The sequence below is a fragment of the Lonchura striata genome, chromosome 22, assembly GCF_046129695.1.
Source record: "Lonchura striata isolate bLonStr1 chromosome 22, bLonStr1.mat, whole genome shotgun sequence".
In the NCBI taxonomy this organism is placed as follows: Eukaryota; Metazoa; Chordata; class Aves; order Passeriformes; family Estrildidae; genus Lonchura; species Lonchura striata.
The window spans coordinates 10,452,863-10,472,739 of record NC_134624.1 but is presented as its reverse complement, the minus strand read 5'-3'; the positions used below and the strand labels follow the sequence as shown (position 1 = coordinate 10,472,739).

Sequence of the window (19,877 nt, the reverse complement as noted above, 5' to 3'; positions counted from 1 at the left end):
GTCTGTTTCAGGTCAGTCTCGGAGCAGTTTTGGGTCGGTCTCGGAGCGGTTTTGGGTCGGTTTTGGGTCGGTTTCAGGTCAGTCTCGGAGCAGTTTTGGGTCGGTCTCGGAGCGGTTTTGGGTCGGTTTTGGGTCGGTTCCGCGCGGTCCGTACGGACGGAACCCAACGGGCCGCACAGCGCCCCCCAGCGGCTGCCCCGCCCCTCAGCGCGCGCCCCGCCCCGCCCCGCCCCTCAGCGCGCGCCCCGCCCCGCCCTCAGCGCGCGCCCCGCCCCGCCCCTCAGCGCGCGCCCCGCCCCGCCCTCAGCGCGCGCCCCGCCCCGCCCCTCAGCGCGCGCCCCGCCCCGCCCCTCAGCGCGCGCCCCGCCCCGCCCCGCCCCTCAGCGCGCGCCCCCGCCGCCATTTCGCTGCCCCGGAAGCGCTCGCGCCCCGTGCCCGGCGGAACATGGCGGCCGTGTCCGTGCTGCGCGCGCCCGCCGGCGGCTTCAGCTTCGACAACTGCGCTCGGTGAGGGACGGGCCGGGAACGGGGACGGGAATGGGCCGGGAACGGGGACGGGAACGGGCCGGGAACGGGAATGGGCCGGGCCGGGCGGCGGGGCAGCCTGCCGCCGGCCCCACGCCCCGCTGTGTTGCAGGAACGCGCTGCTGGAGGCCGAGCTCGCCCAGAAGGGGCTGCGGGTGCCCGCGCCGCGCAAGACCGGCACCACCATCGCCGGCGTCATCTTCAAGGTGAGCCCGGCGCCCCGAGTCCGCCCCGAGCGCCCGCCCCCAGCGGCCCTGGCCGTAACTCTCCTTCCTGCATTCCTGCAGGATGGCGTCGTCCTCGGAGCGGATACCAGAGCAACCGAGGGGATGGTCGTTGCTGACAAGAACTGCTCGAAAATACACTTCATTTCCCCTAACATCTAGTAAGTGTTAGCTTTGTTGGGTGGTAAGTTGTTTATTGTGCACGTTGCTGCGTAATGATGTTGGTGCTGGGGTTGTTAGTCGTGTTCTTTACTCACAGCAACTATTAAACCGTTTCAAAGTGATATTTTACTGACAAGGCTTGGGGGTTCGTGGTGTTCCCTTTACACTTAAGCAGGCTCTCGTTTCACGCTCCTTGTGTGAGAACTGAATTCCCTCTCTTTTACAATGAGATCATTTCTGCCTGTTGCCTGAAGCACGGAGGGTTCCGTGTCCTTGTCCTCATTTGCTGATCACATTCCTCAGCTGCTGCGGTGCGGGAACAGCTGCAGACACCGAGATGACAACTCAGCTGATCTCCTCCAACCTGGAGCTGCACTCCCTGTCCACGGGACGGCTCCCACGAGTGGTCACGGCCAATCGGATGCTCAAGCAGATGCTCTTCAGGTAACTGAGGGCGTTCCTTGTTTATTACCAGCGCTGGTAAAAACACCAAATAATGCTTAAGCAGCATTCTTTGTCTTAGCCTGCTTGACCTTCATAACAAGACTCCAGGAAAGATTTCATAGTTGCTCTTTGCTTCGTGGGCTTGTTAACTGAGATGGGAGAAAAATGGAGTCTGTTGTGTTTTAGAGAATTACATAGTGATCACACAACAAAAATAGAAGGGTATTGGTTTAATACGTAATCACACCCATGAAAATGCTGTGTCCTTGTGGGGAGAAGGCTGGACCAGTAGCAGAGTAATGTGCAAGCTTATAAAACTGGGAGTCATTTCCAGCAGAATCATTGCTTCAGAAAGTCTGCTAGACTCTAAAATAAACCATATTTTAGTCCACTTCTTACCTTATTGCTGCCAGCCAGCGAAAGCTGCCTGTTTATTGCAGCGCTGTACCCGCTAGTTGGGGAACAGTTCCCAGCCCCTGCTCTGCGTTGAGCAGCCAGGGCTGGGCTGTGGCTGCACACTGACACACAAACGTTGCTCCCAGGTACCAGGGCTACATCGGCGCCGCGCTGGTGCTGGGGGGCGTGGATGTCACGGGCCCCCACCTGTACAGCATCCACCCCCACGGCTCGACCGACAAGCTGCCTTACGTCACCATGGGTGAGTGCTGCTCCCGCGGGCCGGGCACGGCAACGCTTCACAGGGCTACTGAAAGTGGTTTTGGTTAGATCCCGTTGTGGCTCAGGCTGTGCGGGCCTCAGGCTACAAAGGTAAAGTTTTAATTATAAGGCAGGCGCACTGTTCTCTTTCCTCACAAACATGGGGTGGGATAAAACTCAGCTGCCAAGAAACTGATCTTGGGAACGTTGCTGTGTGTGTTCCACACCTTAAAGCACAAGAATTGTAGGAGTCCCAAAATCTTGCTGAAAGAAAAAAAAAATTCCTCAGAAACTTGATTTGCGGATTGTCCTAACTCGTGGTTTGTACAAATTTCACTTGGGGAACTTGTGTTTTGTTTAGAAGACTTGGGTTACTTTAAAAGGAGGGTTATGTTTGATAAAGCCATGGAAGCGTAAGGGAAAGTTCAAGTAAATGTATTGGAAAACTGATCTGAAAACGAATAGTATCAGGTTAGTAAATCGGTCAGTATGTGCCTGGTGCAGCTTATATGCTTCTGTGATGGGAAAACACGCATTCATAGACTCATTCGTATTTTCTGTCTCTGGCTGAAACACTTGCTCAGGAGGCGGCGGAGGTTCCTGTTTTCCTGCGGGGCGGTGCTGATTAACGCCCGCAATTAGCGGGGCCGGGCGCTGCGCGGGCGGCGCGGGGCCGCTGGGTGGCGCCCGCGGGCCGGGCACGGCGGCCGGCGCGTGACGTCACCGTGGGGGCTGTGGGGCCATGGGGGTCCGTGGGCGCTGTGGGATGCTGCGGGAGCCCATGGGGCGCTGTGGGATGCTGTGGGAGCCCATGGGGCGCTGTGGGATGCTGCGGGAGCCCATGGGGCTCTGTGGGAGCCCATGGGGCTCTGTGGGATGCTGCGGGAGCCCGTGGGGCTCTGTGGGATGCTGCGGGAGCCCGTGGGGCTCTGTGGGATGCTGCGGGAGCCCGTGGGACTCTGCGGGAGCCCATGGGGCTCTGTGGGATGCTGCGGGAGCCCATGGGGCTCTGTGGGACTCTGCAGGAGCCCGTGGGACTCTGCGGGAGCCCATGGGGCTCTGTGGGATACTGCGGGAGCCCGTGGGACTCTGTGGGATACTGTGGGAGCCCATGGGGCTCTGTGGGATGCTGCGGGAGCCCATGGGGCTCTGTGGGGCCGTGGGAGCCCATGGGGCTCTGTGGGATACTGCGGGAGCCCGTGGGACTCTGCGGGAGCCCATGGGACTCTGTGGGATACTGCTGGAGCCCATGGGACTCTGTGGGATACTGCTGGAGCCCATGGGACTCTGTGGGATACTGCTGGAGCCCATGGGACTCTGTGGGATGCTGTGGGAGCCCATGGGGCTCTGTGGGATGCTGCGGGAGCCCATGGGACTCTGTGGGATGCTGCGGGAGCCCATGGGGCTCTGCGGGAGCCCATGGGACTCTGTGGGATGCTGCGGGAGCCCATGGGGCTCTGTGGGATGCTGCGGGAGCCCGTGGGGCTCTGTGGGAGCCCGTGGGGCTCTGTGGGATGCTGTGGGAGCCCATGGAGCTCTGTGGGATGCTGTGGGAGCCCATGGGGCTCTGTGGGATGCTGTGGGAGCCCATGGGGCTCTGTGGGATGCTGCGGGAGCCCATGGGGCTCTGTGGGATGCTGTGGGAGCCCGTGGGGCTCTGTGGGGCCGTGGGCTCCGTGGAACCAGCCCGAACGGGCTGCAGGAGCCGCTCTACACTCTGCACGTGCTGGCTTTCCTGCCTCGCTTTTAAAAGCTTTAAAACGCAGCCTGTAGGGAAGTCCTGGCAGCTCCTCTTTCCCTCTGCTATATGGCGTGGTAGCAGGCTTAAGTTCAAACGAAAGGGATGTGGAATAGCAGAGGACTGAGTCTGGCAGAGTTTAAACTTCAGTTTGCTGCAGGCAGTACCAGGTGTGCGTGGCGCCCACACATTCTTTATGGCCACACTGTTGGACAAAGCCCTTCTCAGCATCAGGGTCCTTCACTTCCCACCCCTGGTGCTCTGACACTTCCTCCAGTCACCAGGATAGGTTTTAGTAAAAAATTACCTAATGCATATAGATGAAAGATAGAGTCGAAACAGCAGAAAAACTATGAAAAGTCAAATATAAGATAGCAGTTGGAAATGTATTTCAGTCTTACTTAGACTAATCTGTTGGTTTTTGGGGTATTTTATCCCAAATGTTCTAAAGGTGGTTTATTAAATCAGGTTAGGTGTTTTTGGCCAGTTAATTTCCAGAAATTCAGTATTAGATCGGAAGGGTGGTTGAGAAGTTGAGTTTTATTTTGGTGTGCTCGTCTGGATGGACAGACTGGTGTCCTGCCTTGCAAGAGAGATTTAAAAGGTACACAGTGCTTACTCAGGAGTGAGAACATCAAATTAAACTGTTTATGCTGACAAAGGACAAAATTGGATTTCAGCAAACAATGCAAGATTGTCTGATTGCTTGGCTTGTCTAAGAAAGCTTCTGGCCAAGGCTTATAATGAAATGCATGCATAAAATTAAAGCACTCGAAGTGTGTAGTTGAGCTTTGGGAAGCAGGCGGAGTGCTCAGGAGTCTCTTGTGGCTGGAGCTGCTCCCCTGGTGCCAGTGGTGCTTCATATTCATAAATCAGCTCTTCATTGCAGTGGCAGTGTCGTGCTGCAGAGCAAGAACTCCCACTGCTGGGAGCCAGCCCCCAGCCAGGAGCCACGCTGAAAAATGATCCCAGTCCAAGGGGCTGCCGAGATCACGGAATTCTTACCTGGGATGAGCAGCAAATCGAATAACAATGAGTGCTGGTGAATAAATGCCCTGTCAGGGAGCTTTGGCAGTGATGGATGAGGAAGTGCTAAATGTTGCTCTCAAAGCTCGCACATCCTCCGGTGTGGCAGCAAACAGGTCCTTGGGTGAGGAGATGGACTGTACCTGGCAGTGAGAATTTGTCTTCAGTGAAGGTTCTGCTGAAAAGACCCACTGCATCTGCTGTAGAAAAGCTCCTGTGGTTTTGATTCACAGTGAAAATTACTGTGAGCTGCACTTTTTTGCTATGTATCAATAATTATCTTTCACTTTAAATCAATACTGAAGTGGTACAACTGCTCAAGTGAACACCAGATGGTATTTTTAAAGTGAGTTTATTATAGTTGCATGCAGAAAATTTAACACCTTGGTTGGGAAAATTCAGGAAATGACCAGTGTTACTTAAAGAAGAGAACAATAAATTCTCTTATCATTTCATAACTTACCTGGTTCATGCTAATCAAGAGACTGAAAAGCATTTGCCTCAGAGTAGTTCAGCTTCTGTAGTTACGTAGAATTTGTTTGCAGTCAATATTTTTACATATGTAGATGTTAGATTAATGCTTCCCGAATATTTGGTTCTACAGTGTAGCTTACTGGAAATATATGCAGATTCTTTGGAATTGAGATGACATTTTTCACTTGACATTAAAGTGTAAGCATTCTTAGCAGATAGTGGGTTTTAAAGATCTGAAAGGGTTTTTTCCTGAATGCTATATAATACAAATAAATTATGACTTTGTTAATTATCCTTTGTTTTAATTATTCCTACTGCTCACATACAGAAGAGCATAAACGAAACATGTGGAAAAAATAACTCAAAAAAAATTACTACTTTTGCAAGCTTAGTTTGAAATCTTACCTAAGAAAAATACCTGGTTTGGTGCTACTTTGAGCTCAGGTAAAGACACTATTTCATGACACATTATCACATGCCTTTCCTGGAGCTTTTAATGGATTTGAGGTTGGACTGCTGCTGAATCTGGACTGGCAGTGACTCAAATCAGTTACCGTGTGTGTGAGGTGGGAATCCATCCCAGGGTAATGGATGGTGTTTTGCTGTGTTTGGATTTTCTCCTTCTCCAGACTTTATGTTTGGGAATTGTGAAGCTTGTTTCTGCATAAAGGCAAAGCATGCTTGTTAAAAATGAATTATTGGTGGGCACGGAGTGCACGGACAAGAGAGCAGCTGTTTCCCCACACACAACCAAGTTCTCCACAGACCCTTAATATCCAAGTTTGTGGTGTTTTTATAGGAGCTGCAGTAAGAAAGCCGTGCTCGCAGTGTTTACTTAAGCTCCCGGTTTTCTTGGCCGCTCTCCTGTCACAAAGCAGCTTTCAGGAGGCAGCTGGAGCCGTGTGGGGCTGTTGGGAAGGCGAGTGGAGCGGGACAGGGACAGGGGACACGAGCTCTCAGCCAGGCCAGCAGTGCAGGTGGGCTTTGCTCAGCTCTGTGCTCCAGGGGATGTCTGCATGCCAGGAGGGGTTTCCACAGCAGCTCCTGGTGCTCTTGTCAAACACGCTTTGTTTTGGTGGAGACACTCAGATGTGTGCATTGACTGGTGTTTCTGAAAACACGGGGCTTACATCTGGTGCTAGGAGTAAAGAATTTTCATTGTGCTATTTAAGAGCAGGAAATTCTGTTCTTTCAGAGAATGCTTAGCTGTGCTGGGACGCTTTAGCTAAGGCAAATTTTAAATGCAAGTTTGTTTAGGATTTATAAGTACTAGAGAACAAATGAAGTGAGTCTATTCAGCTTTTCCAGCTTCCTGTTCTGCTAGAACCTCCTTAGGATCTTGGTTTTCAGATGTAAATGTCTACATGTAGGTTTAATTAAGTTAAGACTTTTAACAACTCCTTTAAAACTTACATTATAGGACTGTCTGGATTTATTTATTTAAGGTTGCTAGTAGATTTGGCATTTGTTTGTGTCTTGGTAACATAGTGAAATAAATAATTAAGTATAATTCTTTATGTATAAAGGATTTCATGTACTGTAACACAAGATTCCCCCTGCCTTTTTCCTTTCTCTTTTTTTTATCGTTAAGTTACTGATTCCCTGCCCATAGATTCTTTTGGGCAGGAAAAGCAGCTGTAGGATTCAGCATGAGCCATGTATGCAGTTGTGTTAGCAATATTTTTTTATTTGTCACTATAAGTTTTAAGAAATTAAGAATGCTTTTCCTCAACTAAATAGCCAGTGTAGTAATTTTGGTCAGATATTACATTTCATACTTTTTTTTTGCACTTTTTCTAGTCTTTGTACTCTGATTTTGTCAACCTTTCCCCATGAATAGGGTGGTTTTCCAGCTTTGAGGCTTCCCACTCAGCTCATGGTAGGCCTTTTTTGGGTACAGCAAGAATGTGGGCTTGGTTTGAGAATATAGCCTGGATTTTTTTCCCCTCTCATTAGAAATGTTCCTATATAATTCCAGAATTATTGTTCAGATTCCTTTATTTGTTTTGGCACTTGCTTTATTTTGACCTTGTTTGAAGGGCCAGTAAAATTCCTTTTATTTGTGGTTTGTTCTGTGATACCAACTGTTTGCAACAGCAGTACAGTTTTGCTATTAGTTGCTTAAATATCTTCTTTATTCTCAGTTTCAGCATTTAAAAAATGGAGTTGTGTATTGCTCCAAGGTGTAAATGAATAGTCATTGCCAGCAATACAAGTGCATACTTAGAGTGTCCTACTGCTTTTAGATGTGATGTATTTGGTACTGTAAAGGTAATGATCCTCAACCACAGCAATATTCTGTAACAGGAATATCTGTCATATTCATCAGGATTACCATGTTCATTGATTTGTGTCTATAAATCTGCTGTTTCAACCCTTTAAATTTGATCTATAATTGGACCTCCTTAAATGGTTCAGCTAAGGTAGTCTGTATTTTCTCAACAGTGTCACTGTCAGCTTCTCCTTTTTCATTATACATTCAGCAGACTTGATAAAATCAGCAGGACACCTCATTTGAAACTGTTTAATCGCTGCCTTTTGCTTTCACTAAACCATTGAGGTGGTCAAGCGATATACACAAATCATTTTAAATAGGAAATATGGCTTTCTCTGTGACCCAGCTAAACAGATAGCACTATGCAAAACAAGTTAAAAAGTAATAAATGCCAAAAAATCTTCTAATTGGAGTAAAAAATTGCAGGTAACTTTATTCACTCCCCAAAAGTAGTGCTCTCTGAAATATGGGTAGGGCTACCGACAGACAGGAAAATCTTCCTGAAGGCTCACTCTTTGTGAACAAAGCAAGTTTACAGTTTCAGGTAGTACCATCCTGCTTTTTGTGTTAATTCACAAAAAGCACATTTATAACCCTGCAGTCACAGTGCTTTGGGCAGAGATGGCTCCTGTTCCATCACTGCACTTGTACTTCGTTCTTTCTGGAGAGGAACGTTAAACTCGTGGCTTTGTCTCCGGCACTTTGTTCAGCTGTTATTGTTCATTATTGTAAAAATAATGGCACAGAGCAGGAGCACAATGAACTGTTTAACTAGAGGGGAAGTCTGCTGGTGGCAGCACCCCTGCCCTGTTCCCACTGCTGGGCTGCTCAGGGTTGGAGTCATCTCCTCATTCCAGCGCCCCTCTAGGAGGGGCAGGAGGGATGGAGGAGCAGGGGCTGCACGCTGTGGCATTCCCTAACTCTGGTTCTAACCTTGGTTTTGCACCCTATGTGCAAAATGGTAAGAAGGAAAGGCTGTTGGGGTGGGCCTGTGCCGAGTCTGTGCCCACAAGCTGTACCCCCAGGATTAAATCAGCTTCTGACTTAGTGCAGAGGAAGCTGTGGTGGGCTTCAGATTGGTTTGTGCTGATGTTTGTACTGTATTTTTCTCTAAAAATATTGCCATACCTAAATCCACTGGCTGAAGGGGTGTCCTGGTGTTGTCACCACAGGTTCTGGATCGCTCGCGGCCATGGCAGTGTTTGAAGATAAATACAAACCCGACATGGAGGTAAGTCCTGGCTTTTTAAACCTCAGTGTTTCTTCCCTCAGCAATCCTCACACTCATAAGAATTTAGGAGGTTTGAAACTCTAAAAAAAGGTAAATATGCTCTAGTTTTGCTGCACTTAAAATGTACTAATGTCAGCTTACTGCAAAGCTGTAAAAATTGATGGATGAAAGAAATAAATTTGCAAGAAGTTGTATTTATCTATGGGAAAATGTGTGATTTGAATGTAGGTGAAGGGTTTAAAAACATACAGTTTACTGGTTATAGTTTACTTCAGCAATTTACCAGCCCTTGCATAGTCAATATTTTTGTTTTTCTGTCCCTCTGTCAGTCTTCAAAAGAGAATGCAACTAAAAGTCTTCAGATGCTCCTCTTTTTTGTAATGCAGCTGCTGTGGGTTGTTTCCTCCCTCTGAAGTGCATTGTGGTTTCAGGTGATGGTTCTGTAAATCCACAGTTCCTCTCTACAAAGCTGGTAAATGAAGTTTAATATACAAGATGATCTGGTGTACCTTGGTGCATCTCCTGACAAATCACAGTGTGCAATTCCAGCAGATTTTTGAAAAACCAGTCATGAAAAGTTTGCCATTAGTTAATTGCTTCAGCATTAGTAAAAAGCAATTTTCCAGTTATCCCTGGCCCTTCTCCTGTCAGTACCTGAGCAAGAGTTGTAGGTGTGCAAAGTTAGGGACACACAGTGGGACCAGGATTGCTGTGATTTGGGCAGCATCTGAAGATGCTGGACTTTTCGCCTCTAGTATATTTACAATTGTTATCAGAAATACTGGAATATGTTTAATAGGCTCCCAAGTGTCTCTGGGAAGGATCCTCACACCAGATGGCTGATAGAGCCACGAGAGAGAGAGAGAGGAAGACTCTGTTTTTCCCTCTCTCCTCATGCTGCTGTAAGAATGAGAGTCTCCTTTTCCAGCCTCCAGTGTGACTGTGCACTTGGCATGTGTGCCGTTCCACTGAAAACACGGACTGCAAATCCCTGGAAGCAACAGCTCCAGCACAATAGTCCTCTTTCCAAGATACAAATGGCAGAGAGCTGTGCTGTGGAACTGACGTTTGCATTTATTCTCAGCTAGCTTTCAAGCTTGGATTTTAAGTCATTTCTTGTGTAAGAGCAAATGAAAAAGGCACCAAAAACTGGTAAATCTCTAAATTTTCCTATTTAGAAAGGTCATCCTCATTAAACTGTCTTCACACACAACCATAAGTGGCAGCAGATAGTCACTTATAACAAGCATGTAGAAATGCAGCCTACCAATTTGTTGAAATAGATATTTAGATCTTTGAGACTTGCATGCACCTTAACCCTTCCTTTGGTTTTCCTGGATAATCTTTTATCTAATAACAGTTCAGGAATTGTATTAACCAAACCAGCAAAGTTTCATGTGATAAAGCTCAATGGTACTCTTAAACAGTTCCTCATATTCTGTTATGGCTATGAGTTTGTATTTACAGTCTAAGTCAGATGCGGGGATTTTTTTTCGATAAATTAATAAAATAGCAAATATTTCTATTGAAATGAATCCAAATTAAATCTGAAATATGCTATGTATATTTTACATAAAACTGGCTATGAAATGGCAATGAAGATAAAATTGCTGGAGATTAATTTAATAAAATTGGTAGAAAATTATTATTTTTCTGTCAAGATCAATGCTCCTTTCTTTTGCACTAATTGTCAGAATAGCTTGCTAGGGCTACTGGAGGGTAGTGGTGTGCTTCAAGACCATCACATCACAGAAAAATGATTCAAAGGCAAACTGTCCTGCACCCTCTGGTATCAACTTGCAAATTAGCATCTGGAATGTAATTAAACAAGCTTAATGAAAGTAGCAGCTGAATACTACTGGAAAAGACAATCGGCTTTTTTGCCTCTGATATATATTCTGTACTATTGAAGCTGATCACCAAACGCATCGTGTGAGCACAGTTAAAAAAAAATTAGCATTTATTTGAAGAATAGGAACTGTTTTTCATTCTGTTATGCTTTTGGCATGCACTGGTGTCCCAGGAGAGCCATGCCACAGCAGATAGTGCACAATATTTATAAATCCATGACAGGCAATAATAGCAACTTGAAAAATTCTTTTGCTAGAATTTCAAGTTGAGAGCTGCCAAAAGCTGAGAGGATCAAATCTGCAGTGGCAGCTGCTGTGCCCTACAGTTAGAATCGTAGACTTTGAAGATGCTCAACTAAAAAAAAATAAAAAAATAATAAAATAAAAAAAGACTGCAGGCTTAGCCAATTTTTGCAGGTTTCTAGAGCCCTGGCTCTCTGCCTTTTGAAGATGAGTTGCTGAAGCTTCTCCCAGTGCCTGAGGCATGCTAACACCAGCAGGATGTGTTTTTTTCCATAGACTTAGTGTGTCTTCAGATTTAAGTAGCACATGCTTTATCAGTGCCAGCCGTGATGGTCCTTTCCTGGCTGCAGTGCTGGGAGAGGATCTTTACCCAACGTCCTTCAGGAGAGCTGTGGAGATGGATGGTGACGTCCCCGAGTGCCACTTGTGCAGCCTGATTTATGGAGGCCGGGTTTGTGGGAAGGAGTGCTGGCCTCTAGAGGAACCATTATAGATCGCTGAGGATGGGAACACTTTCAGCCCTGAAGGCCTCTAGATGCTTCAAAAATGTAATGCCAAGCACCTAACTACTGTGGAACAATATTAATCTGTCATGTGGGCAGCTATAGATCTGCTTTAAAAAACATAAGTGGAAGAACAGCACATCTAATGGAGTGTTTCGAACTTAGATCTTTCATTGTAGCCAATTTTTCTTCCAATAGAGTCGCCACTGGTTTTAAACCTTACAGTCATTTTGTAAATGCATTTGTGCCTTCTGGTGTTAAAACGATAGCAAAGAAATGCTTTGAGTCAGTGGATATGGAAAGTTGTGAGCTGGGAAAAAAATGTCTACAGTATTAAATGCTGGAATTCTGGTTTCATCTATCCTGTGGTGGTTGTATTCCTCAGGAGATGGGGAGGAGGATATATTTTCTTCTGGTATTTGATTTCTGGTGTTTGGAATGTAGAAGCATTTTGTCTGTAGAATTACTTGATGCACAGTGGGGCTATGTTGTAGACTTCTTGTTTAAGCAAGGAAAGGCTGTTTGTAACTTCATTACTTTTCTGTATTTTATCAAAACAGCCAGGTTTAATAAAAAGAGGGTCCAAAAGGAAGAGAATCAAAAGTGACAGAAAACAGAACTTCTGCAAGGAAAAGAAAGTAAATCTTGGAGTAGTGAGTTCAGGAACAGAACAGGTGGAAGGAAGGAGATAAGAGATAGTCTGGCAGATATTTAATAATTATTTCTAGGATAGAGCACCACAAATGTGTGAGATTATATTTACAGTCATTTATTGTACCATTTTTAGTTGTGGCAGGAAATCAAGTGGTACTGATTAAAACCAAAAATACCCTGGAGGGTAAGGAAGATGAGTAAGAAGAGAGGACTGTTCTGAGTGTGTTCCACATGGAGCACAGGCCCTCTTGGTGCTGCAGCAGCTGTGCTGTCCCAAACCTGCAGCTTGCTGTCCCACAAGAGGGGACGGTCCCCTGGTGTGCTTCGGTGACTGCTCTGCAGGCTTTGGCTCACCTTTGGGTGGGATCTGCTGAGCAGTTTGGCAGGTGGGTTTGGGAGAAGTGGTTTTTGAGGCGCTTCTGAGTAGCCCCTAATCTGTAAGTGAAGTAGCTGAGGAATGGAGAGCGCTTTCCCCAGGATGCCCCATGTGCTCTGGGATCGTTGCAGTATCAAAATAGTATGAAAACATGTAACTTTCTTCCATTTTTAAGCAGCTGACACACAGCTCCTTCAAATGTTCCTCTGCTCACATTTCCTACTGTCCCTCAATATGGTAGAATTATTTTTGTTTATTAGCTACTGACAACAATGCAGAGCTATTTTTGGAATCTGTCAGAAGTCTCTAATCCTCAGCAATAGTTGTCTCCCCGGTGTTGCTGCTGCGGGAGCAGTGACAGGCTGCAGATGAGCCGTGTTCATTAGCGATGGTGATCAGCTCTCGGGCTCAGGTGTGGCAGCGCCGACCCCGCCAGCTGACACGGCAGCTTTAATGACTCCGCGGGACGGGCACCACTTGCTGGGAGGTTTGTGGGCTCCACTCTGGCAGCAGACAATGGAGATCAAGCCAGACTATGGGAGCTAGGCTGGAGAGCCTGCCTGAGATACTTGAACCCCTGTTGGTGTCAAACACGGAATTAAGTAAATGGGGAGAGGGGAGATGAGACAAAATCTGACTTGGTGAGCAAAAATCAGGACTTTGTGTTCCTATGCCTGTGTATTTCATTATCCAGTGACAGGAACTGAGGCTGTTAGTGGCATATCTTCACTCCTCGCTGCCAGAGCTTGTGGCACTGCAGTTTTCAGCTTTCCTGACATAGCTGTGTTCGTGTCTCCTGGAGACAGGGATTTCCATGGGTAAATATCAGGTCTTAGTGCATACAGTCAGGCAGAAAATAAAGGCTTATCATACCTGTTTCTTATTCTTAGGTTAGATCACAATTATCCTGTGGCAGCCTGGTTTCTGCCTGACACGTTGGACAGTTTGTACAGTTTTCATCATCTGTCACAGAACTGTGCCATGGATCGATTTCCTTTGTGGAACTAGTGTTAAACAGGAATCTGGGCTGATCTGGAATATGCCAGCTAGGTATGCTCTGGCGTGGCTGGGATTGCAGGAGAGGTGTTTTGTGGGGTGCTTTCTGAATGAATGAAAGCCCGGTTTGTGTGCTGAAGTTAGTGGGACACAGCACCAGTCTGAGCTCCCAGAGATACCCAGCAGTGCTGCCTTCCAGTTTGCTGACTGCAGACTGTATCAAGGGAAATAAATGTTACCTTTGTGTAAATTGGGCCTTGCTGCATGTCAAAGAGTAACAATTTCTTCACCTTTATGAAAGTAACACTTGAACTTTGTCCGTAATAACGCAGACAAGCTGGCCAGAAGCAGGGTTCTGTGTTAAGAGATCATTTCACTGCACAGGGTAGGGGGAGGACAGGTAATTATTTTTGATGCATTTCTCAGGAGCAGGTGTTCCAGTTTAAATTGTTCCAGTTTGTATATCTCCCATAACTGCAGAACACAGGCAAAATGTACTGGAAGATATTTCACATGGCACGAAGCCCGAGTGCTGCTCCCGCGGCGAGGGCCAGCGGGGCTGAGGGCAATTGCTGTGAGGGAAGGGGAGGAGGAGGAGGTGGGAGCCAGCCTGGGCTTTATGGAGCATTTTGCTGTATTAGGAAGGATATATTACCAGAGGGCCCAAGGCTTCTTTTCCAAATAAAATGCTGACCTTCATTCCCTTCCATCCTTTTGTCAGAGGTAAAGCAATGGTCAGATGGGCAGAGTTTTCTTTATTTGAAGCCAGACGTGTTATTGCTTGATATTAAATTTTTTATATGCAGTAACATAAAGTAACTTTAACCATAGTCTTTTGCAGGGTTTGCATATCTGGGTGGATAAGGGTCGGTGTGTTACCACAGAGCAGCACAGCGGGGCCAGAGGAGGAGCTGCAGCCTGGCAGGATTTACAGCCCCAGTGCTGTTAAGCCAGTTCCCATTTTGAGAATCAGTTCCCTAAAAACCCATGAACTTTACTAAGTGATGGATTGAATGAGTTTTTGTAATCATTCTTAGTTCAGAGAATGGGAATAGTGTTAAAAGAAATCCCATAGTTGTGAGAAGAGCTTGTAATTTAATTCTGTGCCATTGGAAGTATGGATTGTACTAATCCCCGTGTAGGGAATGACATACAGCAACTAATGTTATTGAATAGCAGTTCCGAATCATATAAGTTTCTTGTCTTGGCAGGTAATTTGGCATAAATTGTTAATGTAAATCCAGGTTAGTGGGGAAGACATTATTTTACTAAAAAAGATAAACTGCTGATTAATTCAGTATAGAACTCAATTACAAATTGAAAGTGTCTCTGCGGGACGCCGGTACCCTAAAGACAGCAGATGTTGAATTGATACTCCAGCATATTTCACCCTGGTATGAAATATTAACGTGGTTTATTATACTGGTGGTGTATGGTATCAGAGTGGGGGTGGGGATGAGCCTGCACTCACAGGCAGCTTCCTTAGGATGGGAAAAAACTGTTATCTCTGAGAATTATTATTAGGGACTACTGAGCAGTTTATTTGAAAGTTCTTAGCAGAAGATGGTTAGAAAAATAAACATTTACTGACACTTCAGTCACAGTGAATCTAAACATAAAACACATAGGTCTAATTTTAAAATAAAAAAAAGAGACAAGTTGTGTCTCTTGAGGCAGCACTAGAAATGCACTTTTTTGAGGGAAGACTTGTTAAACCTGAGTGGGTTTAATGACACATGCCAGCCCCTTTCCTGACAGCCAAACCAAATCTATTCTTGCTGCTGGAGCCTTCCAGCCTTCCCTTGCAAGAAATACAAAGTCCTTTGCTTCTCAGGTTTGTTCTCTTTGGACTTAGAGCAGACTTCAGCATCTCTTCCAGGTATGGACTGATCTCCACGCCACAGCCCCTCACTCCCCGTATGCTGCTGATTCTCTTCCAGACTCTAATTATGCTCTTGTAGGTGCTTATGTCCTTCAAGAGGTATTGCTTTCCACCCCCAAATTCCCAACACTCCTTTATCGATTTTTTTTTTGTTGTCATTGTCCTTCCTGAAGTTTCTGAGGTTTTCTTTCCGCTTCTCTTCCCACACGCGTCTTGGGGATTCTCACTTTAAGTAGAATCAACTTTTTATATGATAGCATTTGAACAAATCTCATTGTAAAAGGCTTATGATAAGTATTTGCATTTGTTTATTCTTACAAAAACACTTATTTATGTTCCTATTGTACTGATTATGCATTGCATTTCAAATCTGTCTAAGAATTACTCTGGAGAACTGCACTGTGTATTGCATCTCTAACAGCATCCTGGTGACCTCAGAAGGGATTAATTTTATTTTGGTAAGAGAAAAAATAAAACCAGGAGTTTTTAAAGTTTTAAAATCTGGAAAAGATATCTGTTTAACTTGCTTGTGAGGTTACAAAATGTGAGGAAATAGTGTTGACAAAGCCATTCCAGCTGCTCCCTTTGCTTCTGGAGCATAATGATAAACTTGTTTTGAGGTTATTAGTGAAGACAGTATTAATACAATATAGAAGTAGCCTCATCTCCTGTAGGAAAGTCTCTTTTTTCCTTCAGTAGCACTTGAAATCTGGAAATTGCTTAAGTGAGAAGAGAAAGTTGATCCAAGTCATATACAAGAATAATGTGTAAAAGTTGCTCCTCGGTGCTGTTTGGGACTCGTGGCACAGCAGCTGTGAGAGGCAATCCATCAGCTCTGAGTGTCTGCAAACTGCAACTCTCCAGATAACAGGTTTAAAGTAAAGATTTAATACAGGCTCTATCTACTATGATGTTGCAGTGACAGTTTAAAACTCATTCTCTAAATCTCAGCAGACTTTATAGCCAGCAGCGGGCCCATATAAAGCTTAATGGCATTACAACACATAAATCATCTTTTAAAGATGCTACCAGTAGCGCCAATATTAAATGCAGACAATTGTCTGTGTTATAAATAATTTATCGCACAGCGTTTCAGATTAGGCCTCCGTGCCGAGTTATTTATTTCAGCCGTGCTGCCCTGTCCCTCAGGCGCCCCTGGCAGGCGCGTGGTCACTAATGAAGCGGCGCTGCCCCGGCTCGGCTGCGCTGCCCGGCGCGCGGGTAAACGGAGCTGCGCATTGGAGCCCGGGGACACATCGTGGGCTGTGATGGGGACAGACAGATCGCTCCATAAAGCGCTGCTGTCACCGCGGCCGAGCCGCACCGTTCATCACCGCCTCTAATCTCGTTTAAGGAGCACTGGGGGCCCCAGAGGAGGATATTCCCTGTTAGCTTGGTCTTTGCAACCATAAAGCAGGAAGTGCTCCTTTTACATACTCTGAACTTTTAGGGTTTTTTAAGATTAATTATTATAGTGACTCATTGAGGGCCCTGGACTTGAGACTGTGTCAGCATTTTCCTGCTAACCCCTTATTTTGTGACTGTAAATAGCAGTCCTTGCTGAACTCCATGCAGGAACTCTGTAAGGAATACTTCGGGTTTTTCTTGTGGCTACTCTGTTCAGCTTTCTAAATTGTCAGAAGAGGAGCAGGAAGCAGCACTGAGGCAGGGTTTTCTAATGACAAATATTCCATGTTCACAGACGGAGTGCATGTGTCAGTGAAGGAGCTGAGGTTACAGCCTGGCTTCTGTGTGCAGTGGCTGCCTCAGTGCAGGTATTTTTTGAACTATTTTGGTAAGAGTAGGGTGATAGAGTACATTTTTAAAGCAAATCAGATTTAAATTAGAGGAGTCTGTGAGGTTTGCATTGTTGACTAAAAGAGATGAGATGAAGAGTGGAATAAATTCCACCTATCTGCTGTAGTTTTCCTAAGCTGCTTTTCTTACACCTAACACATAGCTTAAAATTACTCTGCTTTTGCTACCGCTTGGTTCTTAAAACAGATGCACACATACTTCTTTGGTTTATTTACTTTCACTATAGTACTAAAATAACCTTAGTCTGCAACAAATCATTGACAGTCTTCTGTCAGTTAAGTGAGGAATTCCTTGCTTATCAGGATTTTATTGCCCAAAACACTGAAGGAAAGGTACAGGAATTATTTTTGCAGCATGGCTTTATTGTTCTAGTCAGCTTGGTAGGAAGTGTAATTCAATTTACTATTTTTTATAAAGAGTAATAGTTGTAAAACTGGGAGTGAAGACTTGCTGCTGTTTCTATAGTTCATGGAGGCTGTGCCCTACTCCTATGGCAGTTGGCACAGGAATAGTCATTCCCACTGTCCAGAGGGGCACCAGGGAGTGCAGGGCAGGCCCAGGGCCAGCAGGTGGGAGCCGAGCTAATTTTGGGCTCCTCTTGGGCTGCACTTGGGGCTGGAGCAGCTGCAGCCGGGGCTGCTGCTCCTGGCACTGCTGCTGTCACGTGGCAGGGTCCTGGCACAGACAGGCTGTGAAAATGAGGCACGCTGGAAAAAGCTGCATTTATCAAATTCAGCCTTGACCCCATCTCTTGTTCCTGGTGTCTGGTGCCAGAAGATTGTTCCAAGGTGTGAAATAGCAGCAAAGCAATGGGCAGTGAGCCTGGGAGCCTCAGCATTCCAGCAGGATCTGCTGGGTGAGCTGAGCAGCCACTGCTGCTCAACCTGGGGACAGAACGAGCCCACACCTCTGTGTCCACGGACGAGTGCCAGCCTTACAGTTCTGTACAGGAATAGGCAGCTCTAGTTTTCAAGTAACGCACCTTTGAGAGAAAGTAAGGGGTCTAATATTCTGTGGTTTGTATTTTCTAGGCTACTGAAAAGATTTGTGTATGTGTATGATGTGTGCATATGTCCATATGTGTATTTATATGGACTCAATCAGTTTTCCTTGCATTCTGACCCTTTGGCCAGATGACAGGGGCACAGGCTCAGGGCAGCTGAGGGGGCAGGGCTGAGGGGCTCTGTCAGTGAAAACGTCCTTTGACACCGGGTTTGCCACGTTTCTTCGTGCTCCCCAGCCTGGGTTAAGCAGGAGCCGAGGCCACGTCAGATGGCTCCTGATGGTGCTGAGCTGAGCGTGGGTACTTTCTCCATCAGCTCTTTTGGAATGGCCCCAGCCCTGCTGGGAGCTGCAGAGGGATCCAGTCCCATCAATGCTCATGTTCCTGAGGCCTCCACAGCAGCACCAGTGGTGTGGTACTGGTGAGGGGGGGAAATGTGATCTTACACATCTGGTGTAATATTCTAATGGATATGTTGATGATTTTGAGATGTTTCTGTGTAGAAGATACTCCTGAATGCGGTTGCGTAACATGGGCACTGTTGCACTCAGGTTCCTTCTAACTAGTAACTGTGTCTTAGTTACACCCATTACCGTAGCAAATGTTCCTCTTTTGTTTCACTTCAGTGGTACAAACGTTACCAAGCTCAGCATTTTGACTGGTACCCGACGATTGAAGGGTTTGCTGAATCATTTACTGTTCCAAGCTCAGCCTCCACAGGCACAGGGAAGCACAGTCCTGGGAAAAGCCAGCACTGGGGCAGTGACAGCTTTTTGCCTTTCCCAGGAGGAGGAGGCCAAGCAGCTCGTGCGAGACGCCATCGCGGCCGGCATCTACAACGACCTGGGCTCGGGCAGCAACATCGACATCTGCGTCATCAGCAAGAGCAAGCTGGACTTCCTGCGTCCCTACGATGTGGCCAACAGGAAGGGGGACAGGTGAGTGATCCTGAAGCTCCTGTGGGTCCCTGCTCTGCCTGGCAGGGCCTGTTTTCAGTAATACCAAGTGCTGTCCATGATCTCCCGTCTGTAGGGCTTTCAACTAAACAGTGCAAATGAGCAGCTGTAGCAGCAGCTGAACAGAGGCTGATACACTGGCAGAATTATTCTAGAGTTGCAAAACATGAGTAAATTGCTTGTTCTTTGGTTTTTAGCACAAATGTCCCTCACCACTTTGAAGGCCCACTGATTTCGATAAAAACCTTTCCAGTTACGTGGCAGTGTTTTTGTGAACAGTTTCCTGCAGTTGCTGGTTTACCTGAAACACTGACAGTTATTGCAATCAGTATAGATTTTGCAGTTTCTTTACTTTGGACTTTTACAGGAAACATCTAAAGCTGACCAGTTCTAAAATTTTAAATGCAGGTTTTCCTCTGTATCATCTTCCAGACTAATTTTCCCCCATTTCTTTACTAGGTTTGGTAGGTACAAGTGTGCAAAAGGAACAACTGCTGTTCTCACAGAAAATGTGGCACACCTGGAGCTCGAGGTGGTGGATGAGACCGTGCAAACCATGGACACATCCTGAACCCTGTGGATGCTCAGAGAGCAGCTGGTGCAGAATAAAGAGGCTCTGCCCAATCTCCTCTGTGTGTCTGTACCTGGTGCTGTTGCTGCTGCTTCTCCCCTCCTCCTTTAGAGCAGGTGAGGCTCGTGCAGCCCTGAAGGGCTCTGGGCCTGACCCCAAGGGTTCTGAGCAGTGAGAGCTGTGCTGCCCCTCCAGGCACCACCTGCACTGGGGGCAGAAAAGGAGCTGCTCTGTTACCTCACTCCAGGAACAAAACAGCAGGAGTAAAA

The 19,877-nt window shown here is 46.4% G+C and overlaps 1 protein-coding gene across 1 annotated transcript; it reads left to right on the top strand.

Annotated features, from left to right (window-relative positions):
- Nucleotides 1-380: 380 nt before the first annotated feature.
- PSMB7 (proteasome 20S subunit beta 7) lies at nt 381-19,666 on the top strand. The gene is made up of 8 exons (XM_021543696.2): nt 381-507; nt 638-731; nt 813-910; nt 1,215-1,355; nt 1,898-2,013; nt 8,698-8,756; nt 18,868-19,019; nt 19,497-19,666. Exons 1-8 carry the CDS (start codon nt 446-448, stop codon nt 19,606-19,608), a joined length of 834 nt encoding a protein of 277 aa, XP_021399371.2. The 5' UTR covers nt 381-445; the 3' UTR covers nt 19,609-19,666.
- Nucleotides 19,667-19,877: the final 211 nt, after the last annotated feature.